Consider the following 26,274-nt stretch of genomic DNA (forward strand, 5'->3'; position numbering starts at 1 on the left):
ACGGCTGAAGAAAACCAAATTTGATAGAATGAAATGTCAGTCTAGATTGGAAGGTGCACAAGCCACATAATTCAATGCAATTCATATTTTTTATATATGTAAAAATTTCAACGTCAAGTACATGTGCATATACTGAACCTTGCTTATATCAGGGTAAGGTACATAATGTTCCACTATCATATAATACACCGTTGGTTAAAAAAGAGTTATTTTCATTTAATACTGACAATAACGATAGTCTACCCTTGACAAAAAGTTAATCTTCGTTTAGAAATTCTGTATACGAATATAGTGACATTTGGTGGAATATGATAGATCGGCTTTAGTTTGCTTGTTTGCCATGTAGCTTAAAGTAAGAAAATACTCGCTTTCTAATTTTTAGATTTTTTGAAATATGATATTTTTGGTATTTCTGAAGGCTCATTTTTCTATCACTCATTTGATTTCGAATTCCCTTTTGATCACTTTTGGATTCGCCTTCTAGGCTTCATAAGTTAGGCCCTAAACATCACTGACGAGTCCTGGAAGGGTGAATTAGCTATATGATGCGACTTATTTGAGTCCTATTCTCTTGGGTATCTATTGTACAGTCTTTGACTAAAACCATGTCATAACAGTTATGATGTATCCAATTTTATCCTTTTTGAATATAAAGAAATAAGGGACATTATATCTAGAATATCCGACAATTATAACCGATAGAAAATCCGCGACCTACACATTCCCATGCATAAAAAACTTTATAAAATACAGTTGCTAGAAAATCGGATAAACAATTAATCGTTCTTTATTCAGTAAATGTGTTATAGTATGTAAGATTTTAGGATTTTTTAATGTTTATGTACAAGTAGATACTTCTGTAATATTGCTGGATGGTTTTATTATTCCTCTTGAACAAAAGCACTTTCTATAAAAATAAAAGCAGTGTTTTTAAATGTGTCATCATTACAGGTTAATTTCCCCGGAGGGTTCATCCAACCTTTAACATTTTTCTTATTTCAATGAAATGAACGTTGACTTTTATTACAAAATAATTAGTATGTATAAGACATAGAAAAGCTGGTAGAATCCTATTGAAATTTAATCCCTCTCCTGAGGTGCATGTACTTTCTGTTTATGAAGAAATTCCAATATCTTCAAGTCTGTAATACACATTTCCATTACCCCTATCCCTTACTTGGCGATATGATACAAACAACCTTATATTCACCTACAGGGCAGATTTGTTTCAATCTTCATGTTAATAATTCAATATATCTTTCCTAATGTGATGGATATTAGAATAAGGTTACATATGTAACTGAATTGTATTCATTGCATTCATATAGTTTTCCATTATATTGATAGTCGTTATCAAAATCATGCCCCAGTGTTCTCCATGGTGCATGTATCACCAATTCCGAAGCATTTTGGCGTCTCAAGGAGCACTGGAGTTGTTGACCTTTGTTTTAGTACGTGGCATCTGCTCCGTGTCTCAGTCTATGTTGTCCCCTTGGGGAAAATATGTAAACGTGGTTGTCACTGGCTTTATTCTTTATCCTTTGATAATGAATATATGCATGTCGAAAATACAATTAATCAACAGCAAAACCATGTTTATCTCGCCCATAACCTACAGCGTGACTTTTCGACATAAAATCATCTCAATTTGTCATCCGCATCAAACGTCCCGGTGGAGCTACAAACTGTTTGATAAGAGTTTGTTTTGAAGATCGTCTATCTTTCGGGATTAGTATTAGGGTTTTGTGTCCTGCTTCCAGAAATGCTGTGTTTCATTAGTATACAATTGTACATGGTTTGAACTCGGACATCCAAAGACGACATCTCTCGCTACTGCTTATGGCGAGTTTATTATAAATAATACAAGTCTTGTGAAGAATTGATTTATTGACGCACAGAGATTACCAAAACTAAAGAATTTAGAACAATGAAGTCCCGATTCAATACTTCTGCTTCATTTCAGCATATGAATTCAGGATTTTTTTAATGCAAACTAATACATGCATCGATATCAAAGTAAGCATTTCCTTTTTTCGGAAGAATTAATCTCAAAAACAATATTGATTTTTGGTGAAAAACGATAGAAAACCAGGATGTCACAAAGCGAATGCACTATGACAACATATCTTTATTGATATCACATATCGTGTGTTACATTGGATGATACTTTAATTAACCAAATATTGACCGAATTCCAACAATGGAGTAATGTATCCGAACAAAAGATCACAGTACACCACCTACGTAGCTACATGTTAATTTCAGTATAAGACATACATTTGATAATCATAGAGTTTTCATCAGGTGTCTTTTCCAATGCTATTTTTGGATTATAGAATAAGATGTTGCTTACGTCGAATTAAGCTTGCGTAATGATAAATATCAATTTAATGTTTGTGAAATTATCAATATCGATTTAACGTTTGTGTAAATATTAATAAAAATATCGATTTTAGGCTTTTTTTAATTATCTATATCGATTTAACCCTTGTGTTATTATCAATATTGAGTTAATTCTTGTATAATAATTGTTATCGATGTGATACTTGTGTAATTATTGACATCGATTTATCGATATAATTTTTATGTATTTATACTTATAAATTAAATACTTGTGTTATTTCTTATATCGATTTAACGCTTGTGTATTCATTTATATCGTTTTAATTTTTGTGTAATTAGTAATATCGATATAATGCTTGTGTATTTATTAACATCAAATTAATGTTTGTGTTACTGCTAATAGCCTTTCTATTACTAACTTACGTCAATTTTATGCTTCTACTATTGCTTATTTCATTGAATGGTTGTTTTAATGATATTGTTTTATATTATCTTACTCCTCACGTCGAGTTCATTCATGTTTGATTAATTAAATGATCATGCCCTAATGATCGCGTTATGTTTCATGTTGCCTTTCCATTTACTTTGATATTTTATTTGTTATTGATACTATCGTATCCTTATTATTTGTGTTTTTATACTTGCTGCAGTAACAACAAACAAATTGGACATCTGGATGTATATGTCATATGAGAAACTGCAGTGGTGACAGTAGGACAAATGTTGCAATGTCAGCATCCTTGTTCATATCACGTGACTCTAAGATCCCATGCATTGATTTCAAATGATTGGTAAATTTCCATTGACATGCAGTCTCGAAATACTATTTTAGGTGTAAGTTACAAGTCGATCTTATGCTGAATATTTTGTAATGGACTACATACTATACTAGAAAACGGCATACATGTTAGCTTTCGAATTAGTCATACTTCTCTTACTCCATTTTACTCATTTTAGTCTTTTCTGTCGATTACTGATATTGTCTTTAACTTGGTTAATCGTCGTTTTTGACGATCTTCAGATAAATTGGGTGCTCAAAATAAGGATGTTGAAGAGTTATAATTGTTCATCAAATAAGTGCTATGAACTTACAAGAAATAGCAATGTTAGCGAGGCAAACGCTGTCTTCGCACCTTTTGTGCTAGTAAACACTATTAGCAACCACATACACTTCTATAGATCTATCGATGCATGTTGACTCATCAGATGGGACAATGCTGTTCAGGAATATAATAGATGTGAGGGCAAGGTAATCAACTTACTTGTAGCAACCTCATATGTGTGTGTACTTTCACCAAAGTTCAAAGTAAGTATGAAAATGTATAGCAATATTTTTGTTTTAAGTATAAAATAGCATTGCTTTTGTTATCTTAGACATAAAGATCATTGAATTCGGACAATTTTGTTTTGTACAAGACTCCTGGGTCTCAACACTTTCGGTCTAACAGCACCGGTGAATCTTATTCATAAGCTATATCTCAGGTACGTATCCTCTAAACATTGTTGAACATGTGTATTTATCAATAAATCTGTCAGTTGTTTCAAGTTTATTTCAATAATTAATTCATCCTACTGAATATATGATAAATGAGATTGTGGATTTGTATTTATATGTACCAGTGTGTAAAGCAATGTGTGACCATGGACCGTGTTTCTTTTACTTGTGGGTAGTATGAAAGGTCAGTACATTTGTATAGAGGAATGAATTTGTAGATGTAATACATTATAATGCATTAGGTGTACTTGCCTTTCTTTTTCTTTATCTGCATTAACTCAGACACTGGCATAAAACCAGTGTTTTGTCGTATTCAATTCTATGCAGTTTAAAACAAATATTGGGGGAAATGTCAGTAATTTGTAATCACTGCTCAGAAAAGGAAATGTTCATAATTCCAAATAAGGCTATTCCTTGTTATACACGAGGTCCCTGATGTTTCCTTCTGTCACGCAATTCATTACTACAACTACACATCATACTTATCTTGTACATGTACATATTTTACCACAGGGGTGCTTTCAATAACTGCGAGTTTAATTAGACTATGACAAATCATTACTCCGAGATAGCATTTTAGAATACATGGAACATTACTACAGGTTATTAAGTTATCAAATGTTACTACAAATTTCTTCGTGTTAAGGTTGTCTGGTACGCGGGAAAGGTGTAAGTAAACATGATACTTTCACACAGCACCTGCTATCTGACCTGCATTAACGGAATTATTTTTTCATAATGACTCCTTATTTCAAAATATTATCCGTGTTGCTGGAAAAAGCTATTTAATCAACACTCGTATCCATAGAAAGTGATACTGGAGAATTACTCCCCGCTATCAATGGTATGCTAGTATGAAAGGATTCACACCAGCTATCGAAACGCCCAGTGATTGCTACTGATTAAGTTTAATTTTCATTGGAAAATAAGTCCATACTACATCAAAACGCCGGTGGGTGGTCTTACAAGGCAAATCCCAATTTGTCGGGATGGATACAACTCACGTTTTTATTTAGTTATGAAATAACTTCTGCATATCAGTAGGATTTTTAAAGGATGTAAGAAAAACCACAGATTCCGTTATCTAAATTGTTGCAAGCTTGCATAAATTCATGACTGTGAGGCTATTTCATACCTACATACATTTTGAAACTGTACTTTAACTAGATAGGTGCAGTGCTAGTGACCCAGGTAAGATATGGTAAGTCTCGCTCTGTAAATGTTATTGCAAGCATTTCATATTGGGTTTGGCAGCCATGGAGCAGGACGTAGCATTGCATTACAACTAGATTTTAAAATAGTGTTGTTTTGATCTGATATGATAGCATTATGTACATTTTCATAAACCCTGACTTTTCTCACCTTGTTAAGCAGTAATATTTTCATCATATGTGTTTCTTATTTATATATGAATACTATGAAAATATCAGCCACATATTTTTGTTATATTGTATAGTTCATGAAAAAGGAATGTTTTCTTTGACAAATCAACCGTAAAGAATAGTACAATGATTTAAGTTAGAAAGAATAATGTACATGTAGAGGGACTTAAATCTGAAATTGAAGTAGGAGAAAGTTCGTATTGTGAGAAACCCTTCGGCCCGTGTCTATTGCTCGTCTAACGTTTACCGTGTTCATGGAATCATATATACAATTGACAGCTCAAGGGAAATTATTCCATTACCATTAAGTCATCTTCTGTCAAACAAATGATTAAATCATAAACAATTCTTCCTAGATGGTTTCCACCACAAGCTAGTGAGTCTTCGTTACTTAAGGTCATTCGTACTTACAACAAAAGGATATATTGGCGCTTCATTTGTCCAGAACGAATGTTTATTTTACGGTATTAGAAAGATATTTTGCATTTGAAGTCTATGTATTTAATTCCTTTTAAAATTGTATTCCTTTTTCAGCTACGATTAAAATGAATTACGTTATTTAGAAGATGGCTAGCATTGTCATCACTCTTAACATTTCATCTACTTAAGAAATTGTGAATGTCTTATATGTATCACGTTCAATGGTCATTAGCATGTCTTTTTATGCCGTTATTGTTAACCCTTACCTTGCATTAATGTATAGACAAAATCAACACATTATCGGAAAGAAAACGTCACAAGCAAAGTAATGTATCACAATTACATCTTTATTAGAAAAAAAGAAATCAGAAACAAAATAACAGTTGATTCGAGATATGATTGAATGGTACGTAATATAAGTTAATGTCACCGTCAAATGTTGCCGACATGCTCCATAGACGGACATCTCTAACATATTCATCAGAAAAGATTGTCATCGACAGCTTTAATAATGACAATACAGACTAAACCAATCTCGTATGGTCTGCTCTCTATCGTAGCACGTTTACTCACGACCGGGGACTACTTTTACACGCGGAATGACACAGGGTCAAGTCACCCGGGAAATAGTGCTCGTTAGCAGCCTACGTTGGTGCTGGGTCGGTCGTTATTTCATCATGGTGGGCGATTCAAGGCCCAGATAGATAGCGCTGTCATACCTATACTTATGAAGAGTTGATTGATTACTGCTCGTTTTTCATACAGTTCATGTGATTCCCCGGTTTGGTAGACAAGCGTATCCTTGGGGATCGATACAGCGTCTTACAACAATGACCAGCGTACATCAGTTATGACTGCTAAAATTTCATCAGAAATTAATCATGAACGATGGGGTACCGACTAACAAGTCAGCATTAATGTATCGACAAAATGAAAAGTAATAAGGGCTATGATTAATTTTGTGTCTCAGCAAACCAGCTCGTTTATGACGTCAGGGATATCTATTAACCCATCATCACCGAGGGGCTCTGCAGATATATCGAGTCCCTTCAACAAACATCTTCCAATAATATTCGGATAGGTATCACAGACGCATCATCTCACTCTACATGTCTGATCTCCTTCCAAACGGCAGAGCTAGGAGACAGGGATAGGGTGATATATTGCAAATATAAACAAATGTGATGTAATGACGACCTTGATCTTGGTCTCGCGAGTGGTATAGGTCATTACATAAGTATGATTAACTAATGCCGATCATCCTGTCCTTGGCCGTCTGAAAAAAAGAAAGAAAATTAGCATATGATCGATAACAAGTGATCGTAGTTTATCTAAACACGTGATCAGTAACAAGAACATGACTATATAATTATCTCCTACACCTACCCTTAACATATCGTGTGATATTATTTATCTTAATTACCTATTACAAATCAAATTTGTTTTAAATTTTATATCACTACCTTGATATCTTTTGAGAACACCCAGACCTTTTTGAGACCATTTAGCTATCCTAGTCACTTTTGAGAACATATCGCCATCCTCGTCTCATTTGGGAACATGTCACTATCCTCGTCTTTTTTGTGAACATGTCAATATTTTTGTATCATGGGAACATGTCACTATTCTTGTATCGTTGGAGAACACGCCACTATCCTGGCACCATTTGAGAACATGAAACTATAAAGGTATTGTTTATGAAATGTCACTCTCCTGGTTGCTTTTGAAAACATGTCACTATCCTTATATCGTTTGTTTTGCCTACAAGTCACTGTCCGTGTGTGGTTTTAGAATAGGTCACTATGCTGGCTTGTTCTTAGTAATGGTCACTGTCCGGGTGTGTTTTGGATATAGATCATTATTCGGGGTTGTTTTCAGTACAGGTCACTATCCAGGTCTGTTTTAAACCCAGATTTTAAATTTAAATCTTCTGAACTCGATGTACATTATGACAATGTGGAAATTTGGTGATGTGCAAGGAATGTAACTGCTTTAGAAATAAAACTGCCGTTAACTGCTTGCCTGGTAATACCTTAAGACTATGCTCTTAGCTAGATAGGTTACTCTAACAGGGAATACATTTATAAAAGATCATCACGTTTAAGAAAGTTGATATACCTAGTATTACAGTCATTACAGTTATTATCATCGTACATGTTCATAGATTTGGATTTAATTCAGCGAACCAACAGGAACATTTGATTTAAAAAAAAACCTTTGGTGAAAGTTTCAAGTTAAAATTCATATATATACCATATATAATAATAGTGCGTACCTGTTTCATTTTGTTGTCGGTTCCAAGAGAAAGTTAATGTTTTCTTGCAAACATCTTCAAAAAGGCAGGTAAGAACCAATAACTAATAAGAACTACTCTTTCAAATGAGATGGTACTGATATACTTGTATGTTCCAAATGAAAACCATCCACTCACATCCGAAGTTCACTCATCCGATGAACCACCAGAACAAGCCGAACATTCCCTACTGCTTTGTACAGGTTCAAGGAAACGCTTGTTGTCGTAAGTGGTTTGAGCAAATTTTTGCAAACGTGTTTTTGAGGTAGACGACAATCGGCACGTGTTCGTGTTCCATTTGCTATTAATGACAGTGCTCTGGCGTCGAAGGATGACAGTTTCGTTCGTGCACGAACTGCTTAGCCGTGGCATGGCGTGTTTCAGACATCCGCAGCATGGCATCCACATATAGAATAGTGTGGCAAGGTCAGCCTACAAAAAAGGACGTGATAAGTATGAAATAATATGGTTGTTAAAAGGAAATTAAACATACGATAAATGATAAATGAACATAATAAATTTGTAGTAATCATGCTCATCCTTTTAGCTTTGGTTGTCATTGCGATCGGGGAATATTCTATTTTCTTGTGCGTTATAAGGTAGGGCATGTTTGATGTTCCTTAATATGCATGGTGTTTCCTTATTCATAGAGTTATTACAGTTGTCTCTAAACAGGTATATGGCATCCTCTTAACTTGTTAATTATGAAGAGTAACCGTATCCACAGATTCATCTCTACTTATTCTAAAGAAACCTAATGAACTATAGATGCTTAACACTTTTAGAGCAGTTCGTAATGTATGATGCGAAATGTGCACATTTTATGAATATAAGTCAATTTAAACTCCATCACTTCAGTTCTTTATCTAACGGAACAGAAGATGTTTACAATATATTTCATATATCCGTGATTTGTGTGCAAATATTACGCAAGGAAAAACAAATGTTTTATAAAATTCACTCAGTGTACGCTGGCGGTCGTTCCATTTGAAGCATGTTCATGTGGTTTTTATCACAACTGTTATTTATTAACTTTATAGTGATATTCTGAATAATTTAGACAGTCATTACACTGCAGCAGCAGAAGCTTAATTTCGTGCGTCGTGATTGTTTACGTTTTAAACACAGTCTAATTACAGTAAAAACAGATATTAAGCAGCGACTTTTAAGTATCGCGTGATGATGTCCGATTTTACCCAGAGGAATGGCATAGAGTGTTGTATTATTGGCAATTTGACTGGAGTGTATGATTAGTAGTTACCGTACCAAGGCCGTTGAAACATCATGATGCAAAGGAATTACAAGGGAGGTAGTTTCTTTTTCAGATCATCTTCGTATTTCGGAACATTTTCTTCGTGTTAGTAATAACAATAGAATAGCAGGTCTTTTAACACAGCCAGTGGAAAATTTGAGTGTGACGTTCAGGTGACTCTTAATCTTATTAACTTATCATTTTGAAACTCTACAAAGGAACTGGTTCATATATCTATAGCATATTCAATGAACCATATTGTCGACGCGAACAAACAAAGCAACCGACTGTTCGACACGTAATTTAATGTAACAAAACTGTCCTGCGCGAAAAAAAATGTAAAAGGGTACATATAAAGTACAAATTTGTCCAAAAGGAACAAAACAGCACCAATTTAGAACAATTTTCTACCTGTAAGCAATGCAACAAAATATTCCGAAAAAAAGAAATATTCAACAATGTACAAATCTGTGTTTCGCAACAAAAACATACCAGACTTTTAGGCACACAATGAAATTTTCTGCAATGTCCAAAACCCGTAAGCCTACACCATGCTTCACAGTTGATCGCAATATACAATACCATATGGTATCTTTTGCATCTTTTTAAAAGCCCGTCTCTTTCTTATCTCTCTAGACATTACCTCATTTTTGATATTTTGTCTGAGCGTCCGCCCAAGGCATAAAGAGAAGCGGTTCTAAATCAATTGCGGGACTTACCAAAATAATGATAATACTCCGTGTTCGGTACTAGTGGCTCAGCAGTGTAAAGGATGCATTATGATTATACAGCGTATCATTATGATGTGACCGGACGATTTGACACGATAACGTCTCCATGTTATGACATTTCGGTGTGATAGTGCTATAAAATCGTATGCTGTTGTGTGGGAGTAATCAATCAAATAAACAAACATATTTAGACCAAAACGCCAGAGATGAACCAATATGTTTGAAGTAGGAACCATTCTATAGCATTATTCTATACACAAAGCAATGAAGCGGTCATCTCCGTTTCTTTGATTTACACATATCTGCATTAGACTATGTCATTTTTGTATCATGCTAAATAATTTCCTAAACGACTCTCAATTTAGCTGAAATGTCCTAAGCAGAGAAAACGATCTTTTAATCTACGAACAATAACGCTGAAGCATTTTACAGACAACAGTCTGTTAATAGAAGCATATCACTGTGTGTCATTAACACGATTCCATTTATAGTAACATGGAGAACAAGGAATCATTCCTTGCGCGTGACACATTCCTATGGTAGTGGCATGTCCCGGACGTCATTTAAGGATAAACAAGACTTTATCTGCAAAATGGAAGACACGAAAGTATCGTTTTCAGTGCGTTTTAACTATAAATAGTAAACATTTCAGTCCCTATTTCCCGTAGAGATAATTGCTTCTTTTTTATAGCGTTAGCCTGACTAATAATAGTTTGAACACAACGAATATTACAATGTTTGATATCAGATTTCACATAACATCAAGATATTTGCAGAATAGATAACTATGTAGTTACTGTGAAGAACGCATTTCCCTTCCAAAATTAGTTTAATGTCGACATACAAAATGTACATCTACAATATGTTATTTCTATACTCGTTACATTCTAATATATACTGTTTTTTATATTTACATATTTGTAAAGTAGAACTCATGTATTATGTTTCTAATGCTTATTTGTGATACTTACGCATCTGTCATGAAAAAATACCTACATGTCAACGTAATCGTAATCAAAACTCAAATTAAATAAAACTAAGGCAAATATGAGCAAAAGAAAGATTTACACAGACTCCCGAAAAAGTAGAAGGAAAATAACTGACGAGTAAACGTCTTCTACTTCATCGACGACACGCGCCATATGTAAGCCTTGGTCAATCCCAGTAAGTAATGTCACGTTCTCTACAACGGAACCGACATGTGAACCAGCGAGCATCTAACATTTCAAGCTTCATATGACACAAAAAAAAATAGAATGTTACATTTTTGAACACTCTAGAATCACTGTTTGATATTTATACACTTGTGATACAGGATCTGTAATGTTTAACACTTGTAATGCAGAATCTAAATTTTGATAGTTTAATTATTCTTACACAAGGAGAGAATAGTCATTGATTGTATATCAACAAGACCATACCAATTAATCTAAACATGTTTCTCGGTGTGAAATCCCATTTACACTTCCATTCATAACCACTTCATTGACGATAATTCTGAATTTTGTGAATGAGGTGGTATAAAGGCACATGGTATTAATTTGAAACGCAATTCATTATCACCCTGTTCTTCCTCCTTCTCATCTTGTTTAAACATTCACATCATATTATCAGCTATATCATCATCTACTTAACACTTACTGAACTTAAAATATCTGCTTTGCGTGAAATTTCAACTAACAGAAGATAAGAAAAATCGGATAATCACGATAAAATTCATTTAGACATTATTTTTTTTATATATCTTTTATCAAACGATCCGCTACACCAGAGGCTGTCCATCTGTTTTCTTGTTACACATGAAAATTTTACCGACAGGGATGCGTTAGTACTGCAATGTAATTTGTTAGGTTTGATAGGTGACTGTAGGTGGCACCTGTTCCAAAGCTTTATAACAACATTATAAACTGTCTTCATATTACAAACGAGCAGACTTTAAATGTCGATCTTTATCCTGATAGATAACATAAACCCGAGTGCTGCATATGTTATAGTCAACACTGTTTAAATATTTACACTAAATGGTCCACGTTCCCATCACTTTAATCCTACCACCATCTATTATTTCATAAGAGGCTGTCTGCACTCAGTTCACTGCAAGTATATTGGTGGAAAATCGTCTTTTATGCGCCTGATTAGCGATGTAAGAGTTTGGTTTTTTTTTTCATTATGGAATAATTTCAGAAAGCGAACGGATTTTGTACTTTCAGATGTAGGTGAATAGGAACGATTCTTCTTTAGAAATCAAGTGTCATTAAACGGCCAACTGACTATTGATCTAGACAGTTAACATTCAATAGCTCAATTAATGGATATTTTGTACAGCGAATAGAAATAAATAGATTGCAGGAGAGTAAATATATGTAGTTATGATTTGACAATATGAGTCCGAAAAGTATGAACGATATATATTTGCAGCATTTGTAATTTGGCATACATATGAACTGAAGGTTATTCAAGCCTTAAACTGCCGCGATGCGGAGGTTATACAAACTTCCATATATAGTTGAGGTGTTCAATATGGCTACCGACGCAAGAAAATCCAGCTGTTTTGGTAAAAATACGTTCATATATTACAATTTTCTTTAAATAACTATATAATAACTTACCCTAAAACTTTCATTCGTAAACCCATATATGACTGGATTTGCAAAGCTGTTGGACATTGCCAGCCAATGAACACACAGAAACACGGCCATGGTGAACATTTGGTCCCCCTGTGCAAACACACTAGGGTAAAAGTCCATGACGATGACAAACACATGGATTGGAAGCCAGCAAACTCCAAACACGGCAACAACGATAACCAGCATCTTGACGATCTGCGGAAAGAAATATATATTGTTTTGAGAATAGTAACGACACCATCATTTCTTTTATGATGATGTATATAGAAATTACAATGGAAACGTAGCATTGGTGGTTGTAACTTTTACATATATTGAATAAAAAGGGTAAACAACACTTAAAAATATATGTTTTAGAAATAATCCTGAAAACTCATTCCATTATGCAATTGCTAAAAGTTTTATCTAATATCTTTTTTTTTCGATTGGTGAAATATTTAGATTTATTAACAGTCTGAAGAAAAAAAAGAAACAAATTTTTCAAGGAAGTAATGAAAATTTTGTCCTCTAAATTAGTGAAATTGATCAATCCTCAAAAAAAATTGCAGCATATTTCACTTTCGAGTTAAACATTTTTATGATTCACCGTAGCATGACACTATATCAGTTTATCGATATGCCCGCTCCACCAAGAATTGAAGCATATATCAATGAAAAAAGTACGGTTACCTCTACGTTTTGTCTAGCCGTGATGAATCACCTGTGTACCCTGACACATTGTGATTATATTCTAGTACAACTGCAAATAACGTATCATTAAACAAATTAAAATCGATATCACCGATTTTGATATCTCATGAATGCAGTTTCTAGTATTTTTGAAACTTTGAAACGTTATGTGGGGTGAACCCCCAGCGGATTATGTTGAGGTTGAATAATATTTGAAAACATGTCACTGATGCAGGAAGTGTAGGTCGTTTTGCGAAAAAGATTTGACAGAAAAATTCTGACACGGGAGACGTTAGGTAGGTTGTGACAATCTCTTTTTAATGTGAATCGAGAGATGTCAATCAGACAATTGAGAATGAAATTCAAATCAAATAACATTTAACGACTTTTATTTCATCATTTGTTATTAATGATAAAACGTCTCATGCTTTTGAAGTCTGTCAACATATATCGCACTGATGGTTTGAGAAAGACGCAAGAAGCAGTCGTATACCAGTCATGTCTTTGAGTTCACATATAACATGGCGATCAGTTCTTTGTCATTAATTCAAATTATAGTCAAAGTCTTTTAGATTTCTCAGATTAACGTTAGTTATCAATACATGATTACTACGTTGATGCGTCTATAAAACGTAGCAGTATGTTTGTAATTTTATTGTCATGTAAACAAATATCAATCTAATCAATCCAGATCTGGTTTTCACTCTAAATCCTGTGTGGTCGCACTTCATTAGTAACGTTTATGCCACTTCTAATATTACGGGATATGAAATTGTCTCACAACTACTGAATTGATATTGAAGCAATATGTTAGATATTTTAATTAATCCAAGAATAGACTCATCTACAAAATCTAGGTTATGAGGTGAATGAACATAGAATAATTACATGTAGGCTTTTTTCGCATTGTAATTATACAGAGGAAAGTATTGACCGTGATAATATCGTGACAACGCAGCGTCGTTTCTATCTCTAACAGACATCTTTTGCAATTTTAGAAAACCAGATGTCATATTTTGTACATTTGTTACGAAAATAACCGGTTTTATTCTTTGATCTTGTCAATATAATGACAAGCATTTCGCCTTAGAAGATACGCCAATCGACCGTTTCAAAGAGCTTGAAAGCTGACATATATCGAAATCATTTTATGTTTTGTGGGAAGAAACATGATTATATTTACCACCACTTTAACATTTAAAGAAACACAAAAAAGGAATTTTAAAAATTGATGAATAAGATCGCATAAACTATATTGTGAAAAAGCAACAAATACCGACATGTTAATAGAATCTTATTTCAAACTAAAATTTAAAAAAAACAGGGAAAATACGAACAAAATAAAGATTTAAACAATTAAAACAATTACAAGTATAAGACCAGGTGTTACGGAAAAGTAAGCGTCTTATGCTTCATCGATAACACCATTTAAATCTTGTTCAATCCATGTAAATAATGTCACGTTCTCAAATGCGAACAAGGTCTCTAACAATGAAACCACCAGCGTATTGATGAGCTTCGATAGCGTTCAACTTCATTTGACACGGGTCCTTGGATATCAAAAACAACAACGTCAAGTAAACATCATAAGTTGGGGATGAATGGAATGAAACAATCACAGCTTGGTGGAAAGCGGTCAATGTTGAAACAGCCTCATTACCATTAGTTGCTTGACTAACATCAGTCATTGTAAATGATATTATGAAGATAATCTTGTGACAGTTAATTCTGATATATATATCTGTATATCATCATGGACATTTTGAAGCTAGCTATGAAGTTTACATAAATACTGTGTTATTATGGATCGCACAGAGTTACATCAGACATCGTTTCAGCTCTCGATACTTTACTAGAAATATTGTATTGTATATGGTATCCTGTACAACTAAACCTATGTTCTGACCCTGCCTCATCAAAGCTAAGAATTCATGTGGAGTTCTATATACCTAAACCTATGTTCTGACCCTGCCACTTCAGAGCTAAGAATTCATGGGGTGTTTAATATACCTAAACCTATTTTCTGACCCTGCGTCATCAGAGATAAGAATTTATGTGGTGTTCCATATACCTAAACCTATGTTCTGACCCTGCCACTTCAGAGCTAAGAATTCATGAGGTGTTTAATATACCTAAACCTATGTTCTGACCCTGCCACTTCAGAGCTAAGAATTCATGTGGTGTTCCATATACCTAAACCTATGTTCTGACCCTGCCTCATCAGAGATAAGAATTTATGTGGTGTTCCATATACCTAAACCTATGTTCTGACCCTGCCACTTCAGAAATGTTCTTTTTCCGATAGGATATCACAAATACAAAATGAAATATAAAAGACAACAAACACCAGCTTAAACAGAATTTAGCAATCAAAAATATTCATAATGTAGCAGCAGATAATTTTATAGCATATACAGGATTGAGGGAGTCACTTTCTAATTTAGTTCAGTGAACTAAGCTGCCCTGCGCGGCAGTAAAACAATATCTGTGTTACCAATGTGGCATCACCCGCATCTTTTGTTAGAGTAAACGCTGTCATTGTTGTATACATGAATAGAGGCAAGTCATATCTGTCACCAGCGTGTGTAATATAGGGGTTGATGATGGTTAACAAGAAGACATGATATTGAATGTACGGGCTGTGGCATTGTTCATTCGGTGCGACCATATTCTACATACCTCACACATATACATATTTCATGTAATAACATCATTGATCGTTTTCATTTTGAAATATTATTTAATATCTGAAAGTTATGAGAAATCTTGATGTACATTTTGCGTTTGCGATGGTTAATTTTGTGTTGTCAGGACCGTTTTATTCATCATGTTTTGTAAATTTCCGTTGACCATGTTTTCAGATTTGTTTATTTATTACTAGGCCAACCTGTAATAAAAATGGGATGGTTTAGAACAAGAACATCATGATTGCAGTCTTTCTTCATAAAGAGGATTTAACACGAAATGGCATTACCTTATTTAACATATTTATCATGTTCAAAATTAATCTTGCAATACAAAGTATGCTACTAGCGGACACGTGCATTTTAAATGATTTTAATGACGTCAATATCTTTTTAATATATGTGTTCTTACCAAAATTTCCACACAAAACTATTATCCCGATCCAACATTTATCTCTTCAATATACCCGAATCGTGCTTCTCATTATCACGATTTTCGTGTAAGAACAACTTACTGAAGGACAAACTCGAAACAGCTGGTTTCATCAGATGCAAGTTGATTACAATGATGAGGAAGTTTCATGGTCGTTATATGGATCCCGTTGAGATATCTTCTATTCCTTTGTGAGACATGAGGTTTGACACGTTTGATGCTGGTTAGTTTGTCTGTTGGTTCCATTGCTGTATGTCTTGTTCTCATTTGATATGATGTCTTTACCTACTTGGATTGACCAAGGTTTACATGGCTGGTTTCGCCGATGAAGCGGCAGACGCTTACTCTTCCGGAGCACATAGTCTAACTATCTTTGTACTTTTTCAGGATCTTTGTTTTCTTTTTATTCCTCTTTTGCCCAAGTTTAATTGAATTTGAGTTTGGATTATGGTTATGATGATATATTGGTATTTTCTTGTTGTTAATTTAACGTTATTCCTTCATGTCTAGTTACTCCTGCTGTTGGTTTTCTCACTACAACATCAATTGTCTGCATGATAATCTTTGTGAATAATGACAGAAACTACAAGAAAATCGGCCAGAGACACGACATTGAGACAAGGATTTAGATGTAGGAGTCGTGACAAAGCTGTCGTCCTTAATACTTTGGGAACAAGTACCTTTATCAATATAAATATATCGTATGGTTACTACCATGTATTGTCATACTGAATTTGTAACAAACATTGAAAGAGATTTGTCACGGACAACAGAAGATCGTGTGGACCTGTTGTATGTTGTATATATGATCTGTTGCGGTCACTTACAAAGCGTTCGTAGACCATTATGGAAGTGCGAGCGAGTTGATGACAGATCATCAGTTACATATCATGCAAAATGTTTATCATTCTAAAATTAAATCAGACAAAGGTACACGGAGTACACCTGTCACAAAAAACCCACTACTAACGGCTGATGTGGGTTATATAACTATGTAATACAGAGTTTGTTTATTAATAGCATTTCATGCTGACATCTTTACTATATTCAGTAATAACATATTAAATAAATAAACGCAAATTTCAGGAATTATAAAAAGAAACCTGACTAGGTACTATTTACATGCGTAATTAAATGAATTCAAAAGTATTTAACACAAAAATCTCTTCAACAGTAGCTATCAAATCATTTAACAAAACACTGCAGTAGACTCCTGACTATGGGCGATAATCAACGTCCACACAATTCTCTGGAACTGGAAATGGTTTCGTTATAACATACCACATATTATCTCAAGCTGGATAAGTTGCACTTGGATGGCTTCAATGGTCGTCCCACATGCAATCTCTAGCACAGAAATTGGTAGAATTTAGAGTACAGCGGGATAAATAGCCATCATATCGTTACAGCGGTGTTTACCGAAATGTTATGGAAGGCATGCTATAGCATGTGTGTGGACGTAATCTAATTTTCTAAATGATTATTACATATGGTAACAGTCATAACAAATTTGATGGTTTCTCACATATCATCTCTGGTAGGTTTATAGTGGGAACGTCCGAGAAGGACCTGCTTCTTGTCTGTAAAACGTTCTTAATGGTTGCTTTCAGTACTACAAATGTAGGAGTGGCTTATATCAACTATGAATCGATATATGGAAATAATTGTTATGCTTTAAGAAAATCACTTCTTATTTTCAAATGTTGTTTTGGAACATTCCTTTTTTGATCCTCAAAGTAGTGTAAGCGTATACACGAATGTAATAACAGAGAGATGTGTCTGCTGATGTGGTCTTATTTTCTGTTATACCAACATTTGTTTCCTTTGTAAAACTATAATATTAAAAACTAAATCATTATAATCTCGTTTTAGTATGAAAATCTTAAAATTATTACGCTTTTAAAATTAGAACACCAGCGATGAACGGTTTGACCCTGTTTTCACGGGGGTTAACTTGTTCATTTTTTCTTATGACGTCATACTATTCATTAACAGGTTTGAGAGAGAGAGGGTGAATTTTATGGATCCCTGTAAACCTTCGAATTTAAATAATATTTTAATAGCAAGAAATGGGAATAGCTAACATATTTACTGTTACAATGAAATCTGCAACAGTTTACAAATATATTGCTGGTCAATGGGCAAATATATCTTAAAGAATAATTCCCAAAGGACTGCAAACCGCTTCTTAACATATAGGAGTAAGTTATTTCATACTTTGATAAAACTAACCATTCTTATCTTCTTTTTTAGGGGGATATATTTATGATGTACCTAGTTATGTAAAAGTACAAGTACTTACTGAGCAGAATTGCTTAGATTAGTCTTTATCAGGAATTTATCGTATTTTGTGTATACTAGTAGCTAGTAAAATAAATAATTACATGTGTCATAATCAGCGGCAACTGTTTTATTGGTACCTATGAAAAAGTATATTATTAATGTGTGAAAACAAAATTATATGCCAATACCACATTAACAGTTTTTATCTATGTTTTCTTTTAAACGATTTCTATGAAATCAACGTCGTTTTAAATTGAAATATTGATTCGATGAATACCAAAATGATATATCTTCGTAAACGGCTAATGAAGTGTTTTGATAAAGAGCTGCTTCCTATGGATTGTCAGCTCATAAAAACATCATCTCCTCAGGTCTAATACAAAAATAAGTCTACAGAAAAGATAAACATGGCAGGAACAATCAGGTGCCAAATCACAACCATGAAACCCAATAAATCGCTATCTTATTGAATATAGAAAATTTAAGGACAGTAACGGAACAAACATTACACCTAGGGGATATTTTAAAAGTGAGAATAAATCGGATTTTTTTCATCTCAATATCTCAATGTGTCACTTAATTACGGCAGTAAGCGATACCAATGAAGCCGTTAATGAACCACTCTAAGTTTGTGTGTTACTCTAAGAAGAATCCAATTAGTCATCAACAGCCATGCAGGATGTTAAATTGTCTATTGCACAGCGTAATCTAGTTTAATTTTAACATTTTAATCATAATGAAATCAACGTCATTGGGAAGGGGAATACGAAGACGGCATCTAGGCATGATATTGGAGTGACACAAAACCGAGTGTTCAGCGATAACTAAATATAACTGTAATGAAGTAGTTATCTGAGTGACAGTACTTATTGAGTCCCTACAACGATCTCATGCTTGTATAAGGTGACATCCTTACCAATAAAAGCAACTGATACCATACTGAAAACAGATCTGAAAGTATCATAATATACTATTTTAAAGACCAAAATAAAACGTGTTGGTATTAGAAGTAACCATAAAATCAATATACTCTTCTGAACGCTAGCACAGATTATATTTCATTTGTTATTGTAGAAATATGAATTACAAATCGATCTCGCTTGATATTAAAAAAGAAATCAGGTATTTCAAACTAGTACATTGTAATTCGTTAAGTGAAATTGCTAAGTTATAGGAAATAAAAGCAAACGAAAATTCTCAATGCTTCAATGGCTGCATTCAATCGTTAATGTGTTCTCTCTCTCTCCTTTCTCCTGTCTCAAAGCTGCAGCTGATGTATTTCAAGTCCGCCTCATGTAGCGAGCATCGCTACCAGTTTTCCCGTCATTTATCATATTGTAAGCGTAGTAGCTTACCAATAGACAAGAAAACATGATAAATTGTGTGTGTAGAAAATTAAAACATCAGGAAAAGATCTTTACTCGGTTCCTAGAGCGAGGTAATTCCCCACTTTTATACCTTCCGGGATTGCTATGATTTTTCCCAAAATGCTGTAAAAAATATATAAGAAAATACACTGACAGCTATATACTCATCAATGATGATTAAAGATGGTAATGAATATATTCGTTTATGTAATTATATAGTTCTAATGAATTGAGAATATATTTATTTATGGCATATATGTCAAAATGAATTCACTCTAACAGTAAAAAGATTTTTTGAAATTCTGAAGAATGTTCATTTAAGCTGTAGGACTTGCATCAATGTATCGTTGGAGAGATACAAACTAGTGTTTTGTTATGTATGCCATCATCCACCGCATACCCAGCATAGAAACTCATCAAAGCCCCAATTAGGACTACCACTACTAATTATCACCCAAAGTCTCTTTGAAATTACTTGTGAACTTTAAAAACCACCGTTTATGTACAGGAACTCTGATCGGTTGAAGATAGCCAACGACTTTCTTGATTAGTTTCTTGATTGTAATGAAACACACAATACATTATTTATGGTTGTGAACTAATGCTATCCTCGCCTTGTTTAACATACTTATAATAAGTTCACCAGTGTCACAGTTGAAACTCGTGTTCATGCGTTTGGATGCTGCTCCTTAAACAGAAGCTACACAGAAAACACCAACATATCAACAGTTTTCCAACACGAAATTTGATGAATCTAGGGGGATATGAACAAAAGAAAGTTTTACTTTGCGACTACTGAAAAAGCAAAAGGGGGAAATGTCAGGGATTCGCTTAGAGTAAGCGTCTTCAGCGTCATCGTTGATATATGTCATGTAAATAAATGTCAATCCAAGAACGTATTACCAGTTCCCAAATCAGAACACGGTACAAAACAAAGGAGCGACCAGGCTAATTAACGAGCATTTCCTATTGCACAAGGAATATTTCCAATTGAGATTTTCATCAGCTTGTATCTTACGAAAATTCTGTGTTACGAGTATGTCAATTGCCGACATCATTTATAAAAGTTGTGATTTCTGGAATACGACATTGAATATCGAATTAACGGTAACATGTAAACAACATAGATGTTTGTTTTTTTTTCTTGTGAACAAGGAATCCTGTTTATATTTGAACTTGTTATTAAAAACACATTGATTACTTTTCTCTACAAAACTACCCCTCACCTTGTTATTTATCATAATAGCTACTCTCTATATACACTGTCAAATTACGGAAATAGTTTTTGTACCAAACAGTAACCATATCAATATTTACCTCATTTAGAGCCCTTCAAATAGAAGACCTCGACATTATTCCTCATATACAGACAGAAAACATGCATATATGTTTATGATAATGACGTGTTACAAAGCTGTTTTGTTGACATCCCTGGTCTATAAAACATCAGGACATCCTCACATTTTGATGTATTATAGGTTATTAACATGTCTTACAATCCTCGATGTCATCAATATTTCCCAAGCCATCAATCTCCCACCAAATATACACCACATGACGAGTATTCCTTACGGATTATGCACGTGCATTATTAAATGTAAACATAGGGATACATGACAGCCATTCGATTTATAACGTCTGTGTTTTGATCACCTGATTGTTCTTCATTCTCACACAGTTGGATGCTTTACATTGATAAGCGTTTCTTTGGTTGAGAAAACATAATAAGAGTTGGGTCCAGGAGCACAATACTATATCCTATGTATGTACAAGCAATGCATATTCCATGTTTTGTAAATCACAGTGAATCCCTGTCGTAAGCTGGTTGATCTATGTGGCTCAACATTCATTAATAACCGCCGCCTCGCTTCATAGGAAAGAATTCTTTTATTTGTTAAGGTCATATATATTGGGGAGAGAGAGAGAGAGAGAGAGAGAGAGAGAGAGAGAGAGAGAGAGAGAGAGAGAGAGAGAGAGAGAGAGGTTTATTTTCTTTATAGTGTAATGAGATTTGTATCGAATATATCGATTTAACCTATATATTCTTAGTTATCAAATCCATTATTATTTGGCCAATGTTACTGCATCAATGATTTTACGGACGGACCTTACATACCAAGACGAACATTGTGCGTCTATTGCTCCAATATTTAAATGGCGGGTAGCATAAAGGAATCGCTTACCCTCCCTAAACATCTAGTCTCATTATCATTGTATTGTTTCAAGAGTTTCCATGTCAACCTGTCGTCGCCATAAATGTATTGATTTGAGTTTGTCTCATGATTCTGTTGACATGCAGGTATTTGGCTTTATTGTTATTACACCATGAAAGCTATCACTGAATGTCATGTAATTTACAGTTTGGCTATGCTCAACTGTGTCTCTATGTTGAAATACAAATAGTATCGATGATAACATTTATAATAATCAAATCCCAGCTGGAGATCCTTGTTGAAAAAACATCCACACTGTAATCCAATTTCATTGCTATGGTAGCAAATACAAATAACATAGACACTGCTTTAATACAATTTGTTTGTGTCATCTGATGGTCGTTCCGGTGGATACTTGCTGCTTGACAGCCATGTCGATTTCTGACAACCGCTCGCTTTTTGGCACAGAAAGATTGAAAAAGGCAATCACAGATGAACACGTAATGCACGCTTTCTAACATAACTTGTCTAGACAGCGAGATGGACTAATGCAAAGGGAGAGTAGCCAACATTATACACACTCTGAAATGAATTGTCAAAATTATTCTAAGGGAAAGGCATTCATCATTTTAGACAACACAGATTCGTCTCTCTTTAACGAGCATGGGTCATGTACTGTAAACACTGGATTACTTGTTCAAATGAACTCACTGCTGAAACCGCGTCTGAATGGCTCCCCGATTGAGAGTGGACGAAGCCATCATATACGAATCTCAATTGAAAAAACCAATCACAAGAGAATCAAACGAAATATTGCGTCACACATCTGAACAACAAAAAAGCGATAAGTTAAAACAATCTTAATAAAATTGATGAAAATCGATGAAACAACGTCAAAACAAACAATAACTATGTATTGGAAGGCCGTAAAGGAAATAAGGCCAGATGTATCGGAAGGGTTAGCACCTTCTGCTTCATCGACGGCACCCGCCATGTCAATCTTGGTCAGTCAAAGTTAGCTACATAGGAACTTCGTTGATGGTGGTACGAAGGTATCATGTTCAACTCCATTAATATGCAAATCGGCAAGCTTCGACAAGGTGGTATATTCATTATTCTTTCAACATTTAATTTTAAGTGTGAATGATGTATTTTCTGTGTTAAACATGATATGTCTAGTAAATCGTAATAATAATCAATTTTTAAAAAGGATATTTATCATACATTGATTGCAAATAAAGTTCAAAGCTTAATAACTCTTTTTGACCTGAATTAAGGCACGCAGTGGGTCTCAGTGTGGTATATAAATAAAGGATTACGGGGACAAACACACGTGCTTTGATAGGTAAGCCCATAAGTTCCCATGTTCGATAAGGAAATTGAACCCAGGTCGCCTGTTTGAAAGGCGAATGCGACAACACTGTGCCACCTTATCATACACTTATCTTAGTATAAGCACTATTGGTAGTCAGGTCTTCAGTTTTTAGAAGGATGAAATATACATGATAATGTATTTGAGGTTTTAACTGTACAAAAAAGAACAGCTCCTGTTAAAATACTTTTACAGAATATCATGAAAAAGGGAAGAAAACTTATTAAACAGATATTTCATTCTTCTAGGACTCGTCAGTGACGCTTTGACTTATGGTGACTAAGTCATGATTATCTTTAATTTTGTAATTATATTGCTACATGGGGACGCAAACCGCAAAGAAAAATATGTTTTTTGTTAAAAATAGGATAATCCACTAGGAAAGTACATGTGAATATTTTAAAACATGACACGCAATTTATAGGGGAGCAAGTATATTCAGAAGTTTGATGTGTTTTCTATTGCTGAAGGTAAGCATGTGTCGTTCATAGTAATTCAGAATAGTTGCGCACAAAATACTTCACTTGTTACCTCTTTGATTTGAAATGCACATTCAATGTCAATTCGGTGTACATAATACATTAATCAAGAGAAATGGCAAGTATTAAAGGAGACTCTGGTGTATGTTGACTTTAAATATTTAAGACCATGATGTCAAATACATGCGAGAAGTTCAAAACCGATTTTATTTAAAGTGAAAAAATATTTTAAGACATTTTTTGTAACATTTTAGCTCATTTAGTGATATATTAAAGCACAGATACAACATAAAGACCAATCTTGCAGATATCGTGTCAATGTGAGCTTCGGTACTTCTTTATTAATGATGTTGATCAGGTTGTGAAGGTTCAAGCATGCGTCTAACACTACAGGGTAGGCCTGTCTGTAAATTATGCTTGAACAAAGTTACAGTAGGTATTACATACGTGTGACCTAAAACAGGTTATTATAAAGCACAACTAGTGACAGATATCTGCGTCTTAAATGAACATGGGAACAATTCCCCTTTACAAGTGTTCATTAACCTAAAGTCTTATTAGATTTTACTGCTGTGTTTTACGGCTAATGGATTTCAGTGTTTGATCATTAAGCTTCTCTCGAAAGAAGGTTTTAAGACAATTGTTTTGATCCTAGATAAAGTTCCTCACATTTGTGGTATTTTGGCAATGACATTATCTAAATATCAATCTTAATAGCATCCCAAACTAAATTCATACAACGGTATGTAACCTTTATTTTCGTTAACATTTCTGTTCGTCATTGGAGAAGATATTTTTAACTTTAAGCCCTATATTTCCATGTAAAGAGAAACATAACTACCTGTTCAGACTTTTCAATATGCCACATTGCAATGAAACGGTATGTTCAGCAAGTGTCTTCGTTGTCAAAGGCTATTGAAATATTGATGACGCCTATTAATTTTGTATCGATTTTATAGACATTTTGTCTTTCCTAAATCATCAGTCGGAATAAAAATGTATAAAAGAGAAACATCACTCATGGGATTGCTGTAGTGCAGAGAGCATAGTTACGGTAAACCATAAAATTTCAATGACAGAAAGTCTGAAGAATCATATTTATAGCATTTGTAGACAGAATAATTTAAGTATAATAACGGTTTATGCATAAAAAGCTTCAACATAACTTGAACGTAATAGTTAAAGTAAATACACAGTTAGATAAAAGCATGTTGGTGATAGAAAATAAGTACACTCATAATTGTGGACGTGAACTACATGCACGAGGGAACGTTTATAGAAACTGTTTTCACATTCTACATGTAAAAAGTAATGACTTGTATAATTCTTTCGTGAATGCGATGGAAACATGTATCATAGTAAAGAGGTAAATGAACCCAGCATTGTATTTTTAATTTGTTTTGTGATATTTATTTTTTATATATAGCATTCTCGATTACGCGGGGTTGCGTGTATGATACGGATATTTTGAAATAACGGTTATTGCGCTTGGGGATATAAAACGACCTTTAAAATGACAAATGTTTTATTGACAATTTTTCATTTTGCTAGTTTTTTGTAACATAGTTTAGCTGTAAGACATGCTCTCGGTAAGATATCCCCAGAATAACACGACTGTTGAAAACAAGTCAAACAACTGTTTACCTTCATCTGACCGATGATTGCCGATGTTGATACAGCGAGCAAAAACACGGCCCCAAAGTAAACACGTGGTTAATTACCAATCGCTGTGTCAACAAATCGCGCTATTAAAGCCGTCCCATTACCGGAACATGTAGTTATCCAACCTTCGGAAGTGGTCGGATAACAACCAAGTGCGTTACTATCAGTTTATTATCAGATATGGTATAACATGTAAGCAAATCGATTCGGTTCGAAATTGGCAGCAAGCAACACTTTAAGGGAGTACTTCGTGTCGTCATGAAATTAAGTTTAGTGTTACAAAATGATAGCCAATGCAACAAGAGAGGTCATAAACACAACTGAGGAAAGAAACAAATTAAAACATTCCGCATGATGAACTACTTTGCCAGGGAAAGTTACAGTCGAGTGAAGAGGGAGAAGAAAAATAGAAAAAAAAAATTTGTTGTTGAAGAAGTAGCCATAAAATAAGGAAATGGACAAACAGGATATAATTGATAGAAAAAACAATCGCTTATTTAAATAAACAAATACATAAATAAACATAATTAAATAAAGAGAATAAAACCACATCAGGTAGACAAGAAGCAGACAGAGGAAAAGGTAAAAAAATAACATGTTATCAATCAACTGGGAGTGTTTATTGACAT

General features: G+C 34.1%; 1 protein-coding gene across 1 annotated transcript in view; it reads right to left on the reverse strand.

Annotated features, from left to right (window-relative positions):
- Positions 1-6,028: 6,028 nt before the first annotated feature.
- The window catches only part of LOC132562399 (substance-K receptor-like), a 49,243-nt gene continuing 28,997 nt past the window's right edge, over positions 6,029-26,274 (reverse strand). The window contains exons 2-4 of the mRNA XM_060227140.1: positions 12,526-12,738; positions 7,916-8,365; positions 6,029-6,916 (exon numbers count right to left, since the gene is read on the reverse strand). Coding sequence (XP_060083123.1) covers positions 8,081-8,365; positions 12,526-12,738 — 498 coding nt within the window. The 3' untranslated portion in view covers positions 6,029-6,916; positions 7,916-8,080. The remainder of the gene's footprint in view (positions 6,917-7,915; positions 8,366-12,525; positions 12,739-26,274) is intronic.

Source organism: Ylistrum balloti, unplaced genomic scaffold, assembly GCF_031769215.1.
Source record: "Ylistrum balloti isolate Yb309-2 unplaced genomic scaffold, AGI_CSIRO_Ybal_v1 Utg371410, whole genome shotgun sequence".
Taxonomy (NCBI): Eukaryota; Metazoa; Mollusca; class Bivalvia; order Pectinida; family Pectinidae; genus Ylistrum; species Ylistrum balloti.